Source organism: Eumetopias jubatus, unplaced genomic scaffold (assembly GCF_037043125.1).
Source record: "Eumetopias jubatus isolate StellerSeaLion01/CBP00866 unplaced genomic scaffold, mEumJub1_p1.0 scaffold_10, whole genome shotgun sequence".
In the NCBI taxonomy this organism is placed as follows: domain Eukaryota; kingdom Metazoa; phylum Chordata; class Mammalia; order Carnivora; family Otariidae; genus Eumetopias; species Eumetopias jubatus.
Genome location: NW_028274816.1, coordinates 14,040,672 through 14,058,119, shown reverse-complemented (window position 1 = coordinate 14,058,119; position 17,448 = coordinate 14,040,672). Strand labels below are relative to the sequence as shown.

The window sequence follows — 17,448 nt, the reverse complement described above, 5'->3', positions numbered from 1 at the left end:
TTATTTATTTATTTGACAGAAACACGACGGGAGAGGGAACACAGCAGGGGGGGAGAGGGAGGAGCAGGGAGCCCGATGCGGGTCTCGATCCCAGGACTCTGGGATCATGACTTGAGCCAAAGGCAGGCGCTTAACGACTGAGCCACCCAGGCCCCCCATGACTCTGATTTATAAATGAAAAATGTTAGCTTCAGTTCTGTGCTATTTAGTCAGTCCTCCATTTCTAGAGACTCAAATTACGTGGTAAACTTAACAGAATGTTTAACAAGCATTTATCCAGAAGCTTTGTAGCCCGGATATTTTCAGGTCTTTATCACCACAGCTATGTGGTACAAAGGGCAGGCCAAAAGGAGCATCTCCGCACTCCTTGTTGAATACTTCTTTCATTTGGATCTTCTGTCACTCTAGGACAGTAACTGGAAAGTGATTTAGGTTCAGTGATAGCAGTTGCCTTGCCATTGCTTCTATGAGAACTATTCACTAAATTCCAACTGTTTATTTCTGTCATTCAGCTGCAAGCCTTTAGATCAGGCCTCAAAGCCAGGCTGTTTTCTGGAAATAAAGGAAATAGGATAATTACAGAAAAATGCACGTTTCACATTTGTGAAAAAGCTAAATGTAGAATGTACAAGTACCATTCTTAGAAATACTGATAGAATACTACACTGTGCAACATGAGAAATGATTACCTTAAACCAATTTTAAACATTTATAGACCAGTAATTTTATAGTTTAATAATAAGGAAATTATACAAATTTGATGTATCCTCATGTTCATATCGTATTCTGTTCTGTTTGAAAATATATTGGCAGATGTCTTATAGGACAAATACATACACTGAATGACTATATGACCCATGGTTTAGGGACAGGCTTTCATTTGGAAGATGTGGAAGTAACTTGACTTTCCTACAGAGAATGTCCCTGCAATCACTGCTTGAGGATTGAACTTAATGTCTGTATGGGTACACTTCAATTTTACATATATGTAACAGGTTAAATTAGCTGGGCATTTGCAGTAGTGCCTATGAAAATGTTTGCAGTATTGATATATAACCCCCGTTTTTCTTTTCTTAGGGACAGTCTCCCTCAATCCGCCAACTTATCATGCATGCAATGGCAGAATGGTACATGCGAGGGGAGCAGTATGACCAGGCCAAATTGTCGCGAATACTTGATGTGGCCCAGGACTTGAAGGTGAGCTTGGAGGGAAAAGCTAACACTTTTATTTATTCATGAGAAAGGAAAACTTTTTTTTCAAACGATTTGTTTTGGAGAGAGAGAGTGCGAGCAAGCGCAGGGCAGGGCAGGTGGGGTGTGGCAGAGGGAGAGAAAAACTCAGGCTGACTTCTCGCTGAGTGTGGAGCCTGACACGGGGCTTGATTTTGTGACCCTGAGATCATGACCTGAGCCAAAATCAAATTTGGTGCTTAACTGACTGCGCCACCCAGGTGCCCCAGAAAACATTTTTCATGTAATATAGATGCGGATAATTCAAATGTAACGAACTGTTCGCTAGATTATGTTGAGATTTACAATTTGCCTTGTAAGTACAAAGGGATTGGAAGGAGAGTGGTTTTAGAAAGGTAAGAAATGGGGGTGCCTTTGTGGCTCAGTTGGTTAAGCATCTGCCTTTGGCTCAGGTCATGGTCTTGGGGTCTTGGATCAGGCCCTGGGTTGGTCTCCCTGCTGAGCGGGTGTCTGCTTCTCCCTCTCTGTCTGCCCCCCCCACCCCCCCAGCTTGTGCACCTCTCTTGCTCTTTCTCAAATAAATAAAATCTTTTAAAAAAAGGTAAAAAATGTTTTCAATTCTCAGTACATTTGATTGAATTTTGTTTGGTCTTCTATGATAGTTGCAAGGATATTTTATTTATTTATTTATTTATTTATTTAATTTTATTTTTAAAATTATTATGTTAATCACCATACATTACATCATTAGTTTTTGATGTAGTGTTCCATGATTCATTGTTTGCGTATAGCACCCAGTGCTCCATGCACAATGTGCCCTCTTTAATACCCATCACCAGGCTAACCCATCCACCCTACCCCCCTATTTATTTATTTTTTAAAGATTTTATTTATTTGACACCCAGAGACAGAGAAAGCAAGCACAAGCAGGGAGAATGGCAGGCAGGGGAGAAGCAGGCTCCCCGCTGAGCAAGGAGCAGGATGCTGGGCTCAATCCCAGAACCCTGGGATCATGACCTGAGCTGAAGGCAACCGCTTAACCGACTGAGCCCACCCAGGCGCCCCCAACAAGGCTATTTTATTTATTTATTTTTTTAAAGATTTTATTTATTTATTTGAGAGAGAGAATGAGATAGAGCATGAGAGGGGGGAGGGTCAGAGGGAGAAGCAGACTCCCCACCGAGCAGGGAGCCTGATGGGGGACTCGATCCCCGGACTCCAGGATCATGACCCGAGCCGAAGGCAGTCGCTTAACCAACTGAGACACCCAGGCGCCCCACAAGGCTATTTTAAAGCAAGTGTGATAAGTGACTTCATGTAATATGTTAGATATAATTTGTGGAGAAACTGGTTGGGTTTCACCCCTTTTGCAGGTGTCATTAGCATTAACGGAATCTTTTGACAAATAGTCTGACTTGATGTCTTTGACCAGTAGGTGCATAGTACTGGTGTTGAAGTTGTGCTTAGGTTGGAGTAAGTCTGAGTTTAGGGTTTTTTTTTTTTTAATGGAGTATTGATCCTTATTTATGCATTGTGTCTTGCTCTGATTTTGTCTAATTATTTTAAGAAGCACAGGGTAAAAGTCATGTGTCCATCCATCTTTGAAATGTGATCTTGTTTTAAGTAAAAACTAATATCACCAATGAATTAAGCTAAGCTATTTAAAAAATTATGACCAAGAAAATATTAGCAATATGTTTTATTTAGACTTGATTGTGAAAATAAAATCAGGGAACAGAATAGAACAGAGTGTGAGAAAGATACTTAATTGCTTGACTTACAGGTTTGTTTTTTTAAGATTTATTAAAAAAAAAGATTAAGAGAGGGTGCATGCATGTTGCGGGGGCGGCAGGATGGGGTAGCAGGAGAGGGATAGACAGAATCTCAAGTAGACTGACTCCCTGCTGAATGGGGAGCATGCTGTGGGGCTTGATCTCACAGCCCTGAGATCATGACCTGAGCCAAAATCAAGAATCAGAAGGCTTAACCGGCTGAGCCACCCAGACACTCTGACTTTCTGATATTCTTTTGTTTTAGGCCTTGTCAATGCTGCTAAATGGTACTCCATTTGCCTTTGTTATTGACCTTGCTGCACTTGCTTCACGTCGTGAATACCTCAAACTTGACAAGTGGCTCACAGATAAAATTCGAGAGCATGGAGTAAGCAGGATTTGTCCATTTATTACTGCTTTAAAATTTTGATGGCTAAAATAGCCAAAGAAACAATGGCAATGAAGATATTTTATGGATTTTATATTGTCTTTAATAGTCTTTAAAGTCTGAAAGCAGTTAAGATCAATTTCAAATGAACCGAAAGATTTACTGTTTTCCAGGAGCCTTTTATCCAGGCATGTATGACTTTTTTAAAGAGACGGTGCCCTTCGATTTTGGGTGGACTTGCTCCAGAGAAAGATCAGCCCAAAAGTGCTCAACTTCCTCCAGAAACTCTGGCGACAATGTTGGCCTGTTTACAAGCTTGTGCAGGGTAAGAAGAGCATGCTTAAATAGGACTATTTAGTATTGGATTTGGATTATTTGAATAAATTGTTTGGGGAAAGAGGGGTTGAATGATTAAAAGTGACAGCAGCTTAGATAATCCAATGGTTTTTAAATCCAAAAATACTAAAAATACATATTAGATCCATTTAAGTTGATTTTTTTTTGTATATGATGTAAGGTGAGGTTCAGATTCATTGTTTTGCATATGGATGTTCAGTTGTCCCAACACCATTTGTTGAGAAGACCGGTCTCTCTCTTTTGAATTGTCTTCTGAAAAATGAGTTGCCCATAATGTGTGAGTTTTATTTCTGGATTCTTAGTTCTGTTGTGTTGATCTGTACATGTTGATCCTTGCCAGGACCACAGCGTCTTGATACTGTAGCTTCTCAGTGAGTTTTGAAATTAGGAAATATGAATCCTCCAGCTTCCTTCTTTTTCAAGATTGTTTTGGCGGTTCTGGGTCGGTTATATTCCCAGATGATTTCTTGCAAAGTTGTGAAGAAGCCTACTGGAATTACGTTAAATCTTTACATCATTGTGGGGAATATTGCCGTCTGAAAATATTAAGGTCTGTTTAGGTCTTTAATTTCTTTCAGTGATGTTTTGTCCTATTCAGTGTACAAGTCTTAAGCTTCTTTTGTTGCATTTATTGTTTTTTTGTACAAGTCAGGTCATGTGTGAATAGTTATATTTTTTCCTTCCCATCCTTTTTTGCTTATTTTCTCTAGTGTGAACCTGCAGTCTGATGTTGAATAGAAATGGCCAGAGCAGACGTTCTTGTTTTGTTCTTGAATTTAGAAGAAAGGTACCTAGTGTTTCACCAGTAAGTGTGGTGTTAGCTGTGGGTTTCCATAGATACCCTTCAGGTTGAGGTTTCCTTACCTTTCATCTAGTTAGTTGCCCATTTTATCATGAAAGTATTTTGTCAAATGTTTTGTGTGTATCACTTGAGGTGATCGTGTGGTTTTTGTTTATTTTGTTTATGTATATTAAGTCAAATTCGGATGTTAAATCTTGCATTCACTTGGTCTTTGTGTATACTACTTTTTATATGTTGCTGAATTCATTTTGCTAGTATTTATATTGTCTTTAATAGTCTGAAAGCAGTTACGTTATGCGGATTTTTGTGTCTGCATTCCTAAGGGATATTGTTCTTGTGTTCTTTTTGTCTGGTTTTGATTATCAGGGTAATAAGGGCTTCATACAGTGAATTGATAAGTGTTCTTTCCCTTTCCTCTTCTAATTTTCCTTAGAAAGATTGGTGTCAATTCTTAAAACGTTCCGTAGAGTTAATAAGCAGTGCCATCTGGTCCTGAGCTTTTTCTTGTGGGCAGGTTTTAATTACAGATTCAGTATCTTGTTACAGATCTAGGCAGATTTTCTTTTTTTAAGATTTTTTTTTTTTTAATTCATTTGCGACACAGCAGAGAGCATGAACAGGGGGAGAGGCGGGGAGAGGCAGGGGGAGAGGCAGAGGGAGAGGGAGAAGCAGGCTCCCCGCTGAGCCAGGAGCCCAACATGGGGCTCAATCCCAGGACCCTGGGATCATGACCTGAGCCGAAGGCAGACGCTCAACCAACTGAGCCACCCAGGCACCCCGAGATTTTTAATTTTAAGTGATCTGTACACCCAACATGGGACTCTAACTTTTAACCCTGAGATCAGGAGTCCTATGACTCCACCGACTGAGCCAGCCAGATATCCCTAGGCAGATTTTCTTTATTTTTCTTTTCAATCAAGTTTTGGTAGTTTGTGTTTTTTCTAGGAATTTGCCCATTTTGTTCCTTTATACTATATCCTTATTTTTCTCATTTCTCTAAGGTTGGTAGTAAAATCCTCTTTCAGTTCCTGATTTTAGTAATTTGAATCTCCCTTCCTCCCTCACCACCCCTTTCTTGTCATTGTGGCTAAATGTATGTTAATTTTGTTAACCTTTTTCAAAGAAGCAACTTTTGGTTTTGTTTTTCTTTATTGTTTTTCTATTTTCCATTTATTTCAGCTTATTTTGAGTTTAGTTTGAATTTTTTAAAACTTACTAAGATGGAAAGTTTGGTTTTCTATTTGAGATTGTTCTTGTTTAATTGGGATGTTTATGGCTTTGAATTTCCACACATGAAATGCTTTAAGTTTGGTATTACGTGTTTTTGTTTTCATCTGAAAGTATTTTGTAATTTCCTTTGACCCATAAGAGTATGTTTTATTTAATTTCTACATATTTGGGAATTATGTAGTTTTTCTTTTGTTAACTGCTTTTTATTCAGTTGTGAGTGGAGAACATGCTTTATATGATCTTATAATCTCTTGAAATTTATTGAGACTTATCATATGGCCTAATGTGATCTATCCTGGAGAATTTTCCATGTGCCCTTGAGAAGGATGTGTATAGTCTGCTGTTGGGTATAGTGTTCTGTATAGGTTTTTTAGGATTAGGTGGTTTTATAGTGTTGTTGAAGTCTTCTATTCCTTGTTTAACTGCTCTGTGGTTCTATCCGTTATTTTTTTAAAATTGAGGTATAATTGACGTGTCAGTTTGTGTATGTGTTGATTTGGTACATTTATATATTACAGTATACAGTTATTACAGTAGTGTCAGCTAACACCTCTGTCATATCACGTAACATTTCTTTTTTTCTGGTGGGTACAATTAAGATCTTGTCTCTTAGTGACTTTGAAGTGTATAATATAGTATTGCTGACTATCAGTTATGGAAAGTAGGGTATAGAAGCCTCCAACTATTTTTGAGTTGTCTATTTCTCCCTTCAGTTTTCCCTTCATGTGTTTGGGGGCTCTGTTTTTAAAGGTATGTATCCTTATGATTATTATATGTCTTCCTGTAAGAAGGATTGGCCTTTTTATTATAAAATGCTTTTCTTAGTTCCTGTTAATTTCTTAATGGCTACATTTTGTCTGATGTTAGTAGAGCCAATGTAGTTCTCTTTTTGTTACTGTTTGCATGGTATCTTTTTTCATCTTTAGATTAAGACACCTGTAACTTGAGTTATAGGTGTCTTAATCTAAAGTGTGAGTCACTTCTGGACAACATACAGTTGGATTATTTTTTTTAAATCCATTTGACCATCTCTTTTAATTGGAGTATTTAATGTATTTGTATTTAATGTGATTACTGATAAGGTAATTTATTCATGTCACCTCATATTTTTCTGAAATATTTTATGTCTGTTTTGTTCTTTCATTCCTCTGTTACTGCCTCCTTTACTGTTAAATAGATACCTTGTAGTATATCATCTTAATTCCCTTGTTACTTTGTATATATGCTTTTATTTTTTTCCCTTTGTAGTTAACCTTTAAAATTAACATTTATCTTAAAAAAACAATTCTGATTAATAACAACTGAATGTCAATAGAAAGCAAAAATTTACTCATATAGCTGAGTTCCCTTTCTCTTCATTGGGCTGCTATTGTTAGATTACACCTCTCTACATAGTGTTCCCATCAAAAAAGGTATAATTATTATCTTGTGTAGTAATTGTCCTTTAACTCAAGTAGGAGATAGGTCTCTGGCGAGTTGTGGACGCTGGTCTCTGTTCTGCAGGATGGAGTTTGTTAAAATTATCAAGAGTAAGGCTTGCTTCAAGAGATACCAAGTAAAAGTTGGAAGACGAGAGGGTAAAACTGATTACTATGCTCAGAAACGCTTGGTAATTTAGGATAAAAATAAGCAACACATCCAAATATAGAATGATAGTTTAAGTAACCAACAGAGATATCATTTGTCATATTGCTTATGCCGGCATAGAAGAAGATAACCATTTTTGCAGCTTATGCTCATGAACTCCGAAAGTATAGTGTGAAGGCGGACCTGACAAATTACGCTACAGCATATTGTACTGGCCTGCTGCTGGCCTGCAGACTTCAAGATCTGTGAAGGCCAGGTGGAGGTGACTGGAGATGAATACAATGTGGAAAGCATTTGATGGTTAACCTGGTGTCTTCACCTGCTATTTGGATGCAAAGCTGTCCAGAGCTGCTACTGGAAATAAAGTTTTTGTGGCCCTTAAGGGATCTGTGGATGGAAGCTTGTCTGTCCGTCATAGTACCAAACAATTCCCTGGTTATGATTTGGAAAGCAAGGGATTCAATGCAGAAGCACATCATGACGTTGCAGATTATATGCATTACCAAATGGAAGAAGATGAAGATAATTACATGAAACAATTCTCAGGTTGCCTGGCTGGCTCAGTCAGTGGAGCATGTGACTCTTGATCTCAGAGCTATAATTTCTTTCTTTCTTTTTTTAAGATTTTATTTATTCATGAGAGAGAGAGAGGCAGAGGGAGAAGCAGGCTCCCAAGGAGCAGGGAGCCTGATGTGGGACTTGATCCCAGGACTCTGGGATCATGACCTGAGCCGAAAGCAGATGCTTAACCATCTGAGCCACCTAGGCGCCCTCGGGGCTATAATTTCAAGCCCCACATTGGGTGTGGAGATTACTTAAAAAAGTAAAAGAAAATTCTCTCAATACATAAGGAACAAAGTAACTCTAAACATGGTAGAGAAGGTATGTAAGAACTCTCATGCTGCTGTACGAGAGAATCCAGTCTATGAGAAGAAACCTAAGAAAGAAGTTACAAAGAAAGGTGGAACTGTCCCAAAATGTCTCTTGCCCTGAAGAAAGATGAGGTAGCTCAAAAGAACACAAGCTTTTGTAGAGCTCAGGAGCGAGCCACTGAGAGTTAATAAACCAAACCATAATTTCTATGAAGATTTTTCGGCTAAAGACAATAATAAACTTATTCATCAAGCCAAAAGAGAGATCAAGGAGGAGATAAAAAGATAGAAATAACAAGAACAACAACAACAAAACATACCGTGTTTTATATTTATCTCTGTCACTTTTCTGGTGCTCTTGTTTCGTATGAACTCAGGGTATTATGCAGTGTCCTTTGTTTCAGCTTAAAGGATTCCCTTTATTTCTTGTTAGGGTGGGTCTTTTAAGAATGAATTCCCTTAGTTTTGGTTTAACTAGGACTGTCTTTCTCCTTTGTATTTGGAGGATAGTTTCTATAATATAGGATTCTTTAGAGTTCTTTGAATATGCCATTCCAGGGCCTTTTTTTTTTTGAGGCTCCCTTGTATGCATTAAGTTGCCTCCTTGCCATTAAGCTGCTCTCATTGTCTTTTTTTCTTTCAACAGTTTGATTATGTTGTTTCTAGGTTTGGACTTTTTTTGTGTTTATATTACTTGGAGTTTGTTCAGCTTCTTAGGAATGTAGATTAATGGTTTTCATCACATTCAGGAAGTTTTCAGCTGTTACTTCCACAAATACTCTTTTTGCCCCCTTTCCATCTCATCTCTCCCTCTGGGACTCCCATTATATATGTTGGTACATTTGCTAGTGTTCCACCTGTCTCTGAGTTTATTTTTTTCTTTCAATTTTATAGGCTGGATAATCGTAGCTATTTTCAAGTTCATGTGTTCTTTTTTACCTCCATGAATCTGTTCTTGGGAACCTGTAGTGAAATTGTCAGTTATTACATTTTTCCTTTCTTTTCCTTCCTTCCTTTCCTTTTCTCTTTTCTTTCTTTTTTATTAAAGATTTTATTTATTTGGGGGGGAAGAGAAGAGCAGAGGGAGAGGGGGACCCCGCTGCTGAGCAGGGAGCACGATTTGGGGCTCGGTCCCAGGACCCTGGGATCATGACCTGAGCCAAAGGCAGACGCTTAACTGGCTGAGTCACCTAGGCACCCCAGTTATTACATTTTTCAACTTTAAAAGAAATTCTTTTTTTAAAATTTTACTTACTTAAGCAATTTCTATACACATTGTAATGCTCAAACCCATGACCCTGAGATCAAGAGTTGCACACTCTTCCAACTGAGCCAGATGCCCCAAGAAATAATAATTTCTATTGACATGCTCTATCTTGAGGAACTTTTTTTTTTTTTAAGATTTATTTATTTCAGAGAGAGTGAGTGTGTGTGTTCAAGTTGGGGAAGGGGCAGAAGGATAGGGAGAGAGACTCCCGAGCAGATTCTGTGTCGAGCCCGATGTGTAGGGGTCAGTCCCACAACCCGAGATCATGACCTGAGCCGAAAGTAAGAGTTAGATGCCCATCTGACTGAGCCACCCAGGTCCCCGTCTCCCCATGTAGCATTTTAATTTTTAAGCAATGTCTACACCAATGGGGGGCTAAAACTCAAAACCCTGCGATCAGGTGTTGTATGATCCACCAACTGAGCCAACCAGCTGCCCCTTGAGGGGCATCTTTTTAAAGTTTTTCTTGTAGTTTTTTTTTTTTAACATGCTTTACTTCAGTTTTCGGAATGTAGCTGATATAGCTGATTTAAAGTCTTTGTCTACGAAGTCCAGCATCTCTTTTTCTCAGGACAGTTTTCTGTTGATACCATTTTATTGCTGTGCGCAGGCCATGCTTTATTGTGTTTTTTGTATGTCTTGTAATTTGTGGTTGAAAACTGGTAAGTTTAAATAATGCGGCAGTTCTTGAAATCAGGTTCTCCCCCCCATCACCTTGATTTTTTGTTTTGTTGCTTTTTTTCTTTTGTTTAGAGACTGTGCAGAACTATTTCTGTAGTGTCTGTATTCTTTTTTGTCCCGTTAGGCCACTGACATCTATGTTTGGGTAGCCTTGTGGTCAGCTAAGACTTGGGTGATTTTCTTAAATGCCAGGATCGGTTAAGTTAACTCTTAATCCTGTGGTTTTGTGTGCATACTGGGGCACATCTTAACACTAAGCCAATCACTTGACAACTCCTTGTTAGCCTTCACTTCCTTCACGTTAGCCTGAATGTCAGCTTGAGGTGAGAGCTTGGTTCTTTTCAAGTCTTTTTTTGGGAATACCGCAGATTCATGTATTGGCAGTGCTCTACACATGTCCGAGGACTGCTTGATTCCCTGGGAAAATGAGAGTTCTCAGTTTCACCCATGGGAATCTTATTCCCCAAATGTTCCTTTTAAGCTTTTTGGTTAACCTATTGTTTGCTCAAACTATTATCTTCACCTCAGGCAGCCAGAAAATTAAAACAATTACCTTTAAATGTATGTAACAAATACCTCATGAGGAAAAGGCTGTTTGTGCTTGGCCAGCTCTTAGGTCAGATAGAGATAATCTTGCTGTTGTGGTCTCACAGGGAACCTCTCTTGAAATAATGACAGCTCTCTAAGACTGAGGCTTTGAAGATGTTTCCAGCCAGTTCTGAGCCCTGTCCTGTGGCTGTCAGGCTGCTGGTTTTCTCTCTGTGGGCTATTAGTTGTCAAGGTTGCTGTCCAGCTGGAGAGGGTGCATGGGAGTAAAGCAAATTAAGATGCCAGAAAGCTTGCTTTTATTACCAAGATCCAGTCTTTCTGGAATAAAAACTCTGGATTGTTTAAAAAAAAAAAACCCTCTGGATTGTTATAAGCCTTTTTGTCTTCAGAGTTCTGATACAGTTGATTCTGATAATTTTTGTCACTTTGCTAGTTGCTTTTATGGAGGAGAGAATATTTGGAGGTCTTTTTACTCCACCATTTGCTTGTGTACTGTGTATTTTTTTTTTGTAAGTTCTGAAGCATAATAAACACCTGTGAGTCTGCTGTGTAGCTTAAACCATAACATTTTTGGAGCTAACTTTGTCTTCCTCTCCAATCCTGTTTCTTAACCTTTCCCATGTAGATCTTGAATTTTATTTGGCTTTTCTGTGCTTTTTAAAAAATGTACACACACATATCCCTGTAACTGGGTGTCTCAACCAGGGAATATTTTGCTCCCTCAGAGGCAGTTGATACTGTTATTGACTGTTACAAGTAGAGAGAAGTGTGCTATTGGCATCTAGCAGGTAAAGGCCAGGATTGCTGTTAAACATTTTACAGTCCACAGTAGAGCCTACCAGAACAAAGAATTATCCAGTCCCTAGTGCTGATAGTGCAACAGTTGAGAAATCCTGCTCTGTAAGTTCTTAATGTTCTAAAATTTAAAGTTTATGAGTGTTGCCTTTCACATTTGTATATTGTAATCCATCTGGAATTAAATAATCTGGAATTAAATACTGGAAATTTAAGGGCATATTGAAATTGGATAAAATGTTTTGTGTTTATGTGTAAGGAAGTAGTTTACCCAACTCTAGGTTCCAATTTCTTTTTCTTCCTTCCTTCCTTCCTTTCTTTCTTCTTTCTCTTCTCTTCTCTTTTTTCTTTTGATTTTATTTATTTGACGGAGAGCACAAGTGGTGGGAGTGGCAGAGGGAGAGGGAGAAGGAGAAGCAGACCCCCTGCCCAGCAGGGAGCCCGATGCGGTTCGATCCCAGGACACTGGGATCATGACCTAAGCCGAAGGCAGTCGCTTAACCAACTGAGCCACCCAGGCGCCCCTCGGTTCTAATTTCTTTTGTTGATGTATTAGAAGAACCTATCTTCTTGAAGAATTTAATGAAATAATGCATGTAAAATGCCAAAGAAGGAAAGTTCTTCCACTTAATTAATACAGAAATAATTATGATGGAGTTATAAACTTTAGTGGATGTTAAAAGTTGTGAGAGAATGTTTGAGGAGCAGGACAGTCACCTAATTTCAGACTGTCTCCCCACAAACTACTGTACAATAACAAAGGGGGAAAGTAGTAACATTTCAGTGGAGAAGCCTGGCATATGTCACATTAATTTATTGATCAAAAGTGATCACCAGCTATCTAAATCATATGCCTCCTAATAAAACACACTGAAGGGGCATCTAGCTGGCTCAGTCAGAAGAGCATGTGACTCTTGTTCTTGGGGTGTTGTGAGTTTAAGCCCCACATTGGGTGTAGAGATTACTTAAAACAGTAATAAAAATAAAAAATAAAATGCACTGAGAAGAATATAATGTAACTTACGTAGTAGTCCTGCAACAAATGTATCTAAAATCTAAGGTATCAGACAAACTCAGATCAAAGGAATACTGTATAAAATACCTATTTTAAAAAATCAAGTTCAAGAAAGACAAATAACAGCTGATGAATTTCTCCGGTTTAAAGAAGCTAAAGAGGGGCACCTGGGTGGCTCAGTTGGTTAAGCGACTGCCTTTGGCTCAGGTCATGATCCTGGAGTCCTGGGATCGAGTCCCACATCGGGCTCCCGGCTCAGCGGGGAGCCTGCTTCTCCCTCTGACACTCTCCCCTCTCATGCTGTTTCTCTCTCTCTCTCTCTCTCTCTCCCTCCCTCTCTCAAGTAAATAAATAAATAAAATCTTAAAAAATAAAGCTAAAGAGGTGACAACTCAATGCAGTGGATTGGATCATGACGCAGGGAAAAAATACCAGTGAGTACATTGTGGGAATAATTGATGTAATTTGAATATGGCCTATTTTATTTGTGTTAAACTTCCTGATATTTATTATTCTACATGGTAATATAAGAAAATGCCCTTGTTCTTAGGAGAAAGGTAGTGAAATATTTAGGGACAAAAGATAGCATCCTCATGGATACTTTTTGGAGGAGAGTACAGAAAGAATGGCTAAACAAATTGGGCAAAATGTAACTAATGGGAGTTCCTAATATTCTGGCCTCTAAGTTTGAAATTGTGTCAAACATAAGAAAGTTTTTTCAAATAGTAAGGACTGTTTTAATTAACCATAGTTTATCGATCTAAGATAGCCACCGTTTAATGTTTTAACATCTGAAAGGAGTCATATCGTTAGTGACATCTCAACGGTTATAATTAGCTGAGTTATTTCCTTTTTGTGTAATACATAAAATAATGTGTCTTAGAATTGAAGGCATTTTGTATTCAGTGCAACATAATGATGATTATTTACTAGTGGAAGCCATTAACCCAGGGCCTAGGTGTCTTTGGAATGATTTCTTTTTTAATTAAAAGGGTTTTTTGTGGCTCTTACCCCACCTTGTTCTTGTCTTCTATGGTAACCATTTTCTTTTATATTTTGGGGTTATCTTTGCATTTAAAAAAAGTATTTGTATTTTTCCTCTTTACTGTAGAAAAGGGAGTATATTATATACTCTATTGCAAAATGCTTTCATTTGATCATATATCCTAGAGTTCACTCCATAGAATCAAAGAGCTTCCTTATTTCTTGTAAATGCTGTGTAGTACTTCATTGAATAGATGCTTGTGCTTTAGTAAACCAGTTTCCTATTGGTGGACATTCTGATTATTTTTTCTATGTATCATAAATAGTGTTGCAGTAAATAAGTGTTTTGTATCCATCATCTTTGCCAGTATATATTTGGACCATTAGAAGTAGAAGTATTTGATTAAAGGGAAATGCATTTGTTCTTTTGTTAGGTACTGGAAAATTTCCCTCCATAGGAAGTTTTCCATTCTGTGTAACCACCAGCAGTGAAAATGTCTTCCCCATAGCCTTGCTAATGGAGTATTTGCTAATCTTAAAGATGAAAGTGGTATGTCCACTTTTTTAATTGCAGGGGAGTAGGTATGGTATTTTGAACCTACATACATAGAGGCTAGGGAGAGTTAGTCATGTCTTTTCTATTTGAAATGTCTTTGCAGCATCTTTCGGAAATTAAGTTTTGATTCTTATTACTAAGTAAATAAGTAGACTCACACTTTTAGTACTTGACATCTCCCTCTTCTTTTCCATGATCTGTTAATAATTTTTTTCTTCCTTGCTTTCTTTAATGGATGAAAAAAACAACTCATTGTTCATTTATTTGTTTATTTATTTTAAAAGATTTTATTTATTTGAGAGAGAGAGAATGAGAGACAGAGAGCACAAGAGGGAAGAGGGGAAGAGGGTCAGAGGGAGAAGCAGACTCCCCACTGAGCAGGGAGCCCGATGTGGGACTCGATCCCGGGACTCCAGTATCATGACCTGAGCCGAAGGCAGTCGCCTAACCAACTGAGCCACCCGGGCGCCCCCAACTCATTGTTCATTTAAAGTCGTAATCTGTATTGGAGCCACTGTGTCTTTTATATTGGCATAAGCAAGAATTTTGTAGATTGTCTGTAGTGATTTAATGTACAGTTTTATCTTTTTTTTCCACACGTGAAATAATCGTCTTCTCTGAGTGACTACTTTTACTTCTTGATGCCAGTAGTAAGATTTCTGAATTTAGGAGGAAAGATTTAAGATGGTATCAAGTTTGTGTAGAGTTCAGGAGTGCCGTTTCTACAGTTTTAGGAGGCAGTAACACCTTAAGATAGGAAGGTGGGTTTTTCATTAAATAAACATTTATCCTACTTGACATTGTAGAAGTCAGTTCTTCAAGTGCTTGTAAAGTGTAGTGACTACATGTGTATGGTATTTTTTACCTGTACTTAAATAAATGTTTTGTCTTTATGAGAAACTAGTATTAAGTTTTCTTATCTGTTTGCTTTGATATGTCTAGGTTTGGGCATAATTTTTGACAAAGTGGTTGAGGATATGTAATGTTTCTTGGAGTGTTGTAAAATATATTTGTTGTTCCATACACAAGGTTTAGTTTCAGGGGTATAGATTAGATATCTCCAAAAGAGAGCCAGTGTTCAGAAAATTCTCCTGTTTAGTGATGGATGCAAAGACATGGGGTATGCTGGAAATTTAGCCATATGTTCTAGCAGGTTTTCTTTTCTTTTTAATTTTTTTAAATTTATTTTTGACAGAGAGCGAGCACAAGCAGAAGGTAGAGGCAGAGGGAGAAGCAGGCTCCCCGCTGAGCAGGGAGCCCGATGCGGGGCTCGATCCCAGGACCATGAGATCATGACCTGAGCCGAAGGCAGATGCTTAACCAACTGAGCCACCCAGGTGCCCCTAGCAGGTTTTCTTTATTAGAAAATCAGGTTTGGGGGTACCTGGGTGGCTCAGTTGGTTAAGCATCTGACTCTTGATCTCAGTTCAGGTCTTGATCTCAGGGTCGTGAGTTCAAGCCCCACATTGGGCTCCATGTTGGTCATGGAGCCTACTTAAAAAACAAGAAAAAGAAAATCAGGTTTGTTTCTTTAGGTGTTCTGAGTAACAGTAAGTGATATTTTTCATTTTTCTTCTGTCTTTAGGAGTGTTTCTCAGGAGTTATCAGAAACCATCCTCACCATGGTAGCCAATTGCAGTAATGTTATGAACAAGGCCAGACAGCCACCACCTGGAGTTATGCCAAAAGGACGCCCTCCTAGTGCTAGCAGCTTAGATGCCATTTCTCCTGTTCAGGTAAATTAATACTACAACTGGTACATCTGTGTTTGTTCATAGACTTGGAATAGAATAAACTTCTACATCATTAGTAATCTCTCAAAGGAAAATTTGTCTAAATCTGTCACCTTATAGATAACCTGCATGTCTAGTATCCACTACTACATTTTAAAGGAGATCCATAAATAGGCATTATAGTTGAGGATAGACTTTAATCATTAAATAGAACGTGACTCTGAGAGGAAAGATACAAAACAACTTATTTAGGTAAATGATAAGGGCTTCTTTTTAAAATAAGAATAACTTGAGAAATAAGCACTGCCTTTGAACCTGATGTGTCTTGTTTGTAGCTTCACGGGCCAAGCAACAGTGCTAGAGCATAAGGACTTGTTATAACTGGGGCTCTTCAGCTCTCAACTGAACTGCTCTTTTAAAAACAAGGTACATTTAAGTTACTCCCTGACACCAACCACACCCCCCTTCTCTCTGGGAGCAACATATTCCGCTTCTGTTTTCATCTGCATTGATTGGCAGATTGGGGTTTAAGAAAAGAATGTTTAGTGATTCTTCGGGGGCCACTTTATAAAAGGCATTTTGTGTAGCATTTTCTGTGTCTTGAAGGTGTGAAATAATGCCACAAACTAAGAAGCTTGAAAGTGCAGTTATTAGATATTTTAAAAAAGATCTTTTGGTGAATAGCATACCTTGTTTTTTGTTTTAAATTAGAGCTGATCTCCTCCAACCCTCAAGATCTTCACATTTTAGGTAGATTTATTTGTTTTGACTGGAAGATTTATTTCTAATTCCTAAGCTTTTGTGTTGAAAGCTAAAGAACGTAGTTTGAGAGATTCCTTCTGTTGTAAAGGGGCTTATTGGAAATTTTGAAGACCTAATTTAACAACTGTCCTGTGTCACTACTAAGTGCTTAGTGCTGTGGTTGCAGGGCGATTCACCTTAAATGTTATTCTTGAAGTTTTGTATCCCTCATATTATGGCTCTGGTACTTTGGCAGAGGCTAACTCTTGAAACCTACTCCGAGAATAGTAAAAAAAAAATGAGTAGCACAGTTGATTTGAGGATTTAGGTATCATGATGATTGCTCGGGGTTTTGCAGTTTATTAAGCATATGAAGAGCTAAAGATTTCTTTACCTGTGTCATGTGTCTGTATGTTCTTGAAGTATGTTTAATACATCTTTATAATGTTTTTCTTTAGATTGACCCTCTTGCTGGAATGGCATCTCTTAGTATAGGTGGTTCAGCTGCCCCTCACACCCAGAGTATGCAGGGTTTTCCTCCAAATTTGGGTTCTGCATTCAGTACCCCTCAGTCACCAGCAAAAGCATTTCCACCCCTTTCAACCCCAAATCAGACAACTGCATTCAGTGGTATTGGAGGACTTTCATCACAGCTTCCAGGTAAGGGGGGGGGCAGTGGTGGATGAGAGTGCAGATTATTTGTAAATCTCATTGTGCTATAGTGTGGGGTAAGGTGTTTGGAGTCACTGTGATAATGAAAGCTGTTTAAATTGTAAAGTTGTTTCAATCTTCAAAGCTGGGAGGATAAAATATTAATTGATTCAGATTATAAAGATTCCGTATTACCAAATGCTAGTATAAACAGTAACAAGTGTGTTAATCACATTCTGAAAGATAGAGGTTTAGATAAAGAATTCACAGCTTTATG

The 17,448-nt window shown here is 38.3% G+C and overlaps 1 protein-coding gene, 1 non-coding gene and 1 pseudogene across 7 annotated transcripts in view; all 3 read left to right on the top strand.

Annotated features, from left to right (window-relative positions):
* Positions 1-17,448, top strand: part of CNOT1 (CCR4-NOT transcription complex subunit 1) — a 114,001-nt gene that overhangs the window by 59,514 nt on the left and 37,039 nt on the right. For all 6 annotated transcript variants that reach the window (XM_028095911.2, XM_028095889.2, XM_028095917.2 and 3 more), the window contains exons 14-18: positions 1,078-1,197; positions 3,229-3,351; positions 3,525-3,676; positions 15,632-15,782; positions 16,979-17,180. In XM_028095911.2, coding sequence (XP_027951712.1) covers positions 1,078-1,197; positions 3,229-3,351; positions 3,525-3,676; positions 15,632-15,782; positions 16,979-17,180 — 748 coding nt within the window. The remainder of the gene's footprint in view (positions 1-1,077; positions 1,198-3,228; positions 3,352-3,524; positions 3,677-15,631; positions 15,783-16,978; positions 17,181-17,448) is intronic.
* Positions 7,100-8,867, top strand: LOC114202641 (large ribosomal subunit protein uL18-like; annotated as a pseudogene).
* On the top strand, positions 16,078-16,213 carry LOC114204347 (small nucleolar RNA SNORA50). Its single transcript, XR_003608171.1, has one exon. It is a non-coding gene; the product is annotated as a small nucleolar RNA SNORA50 (small nucleolar RNA).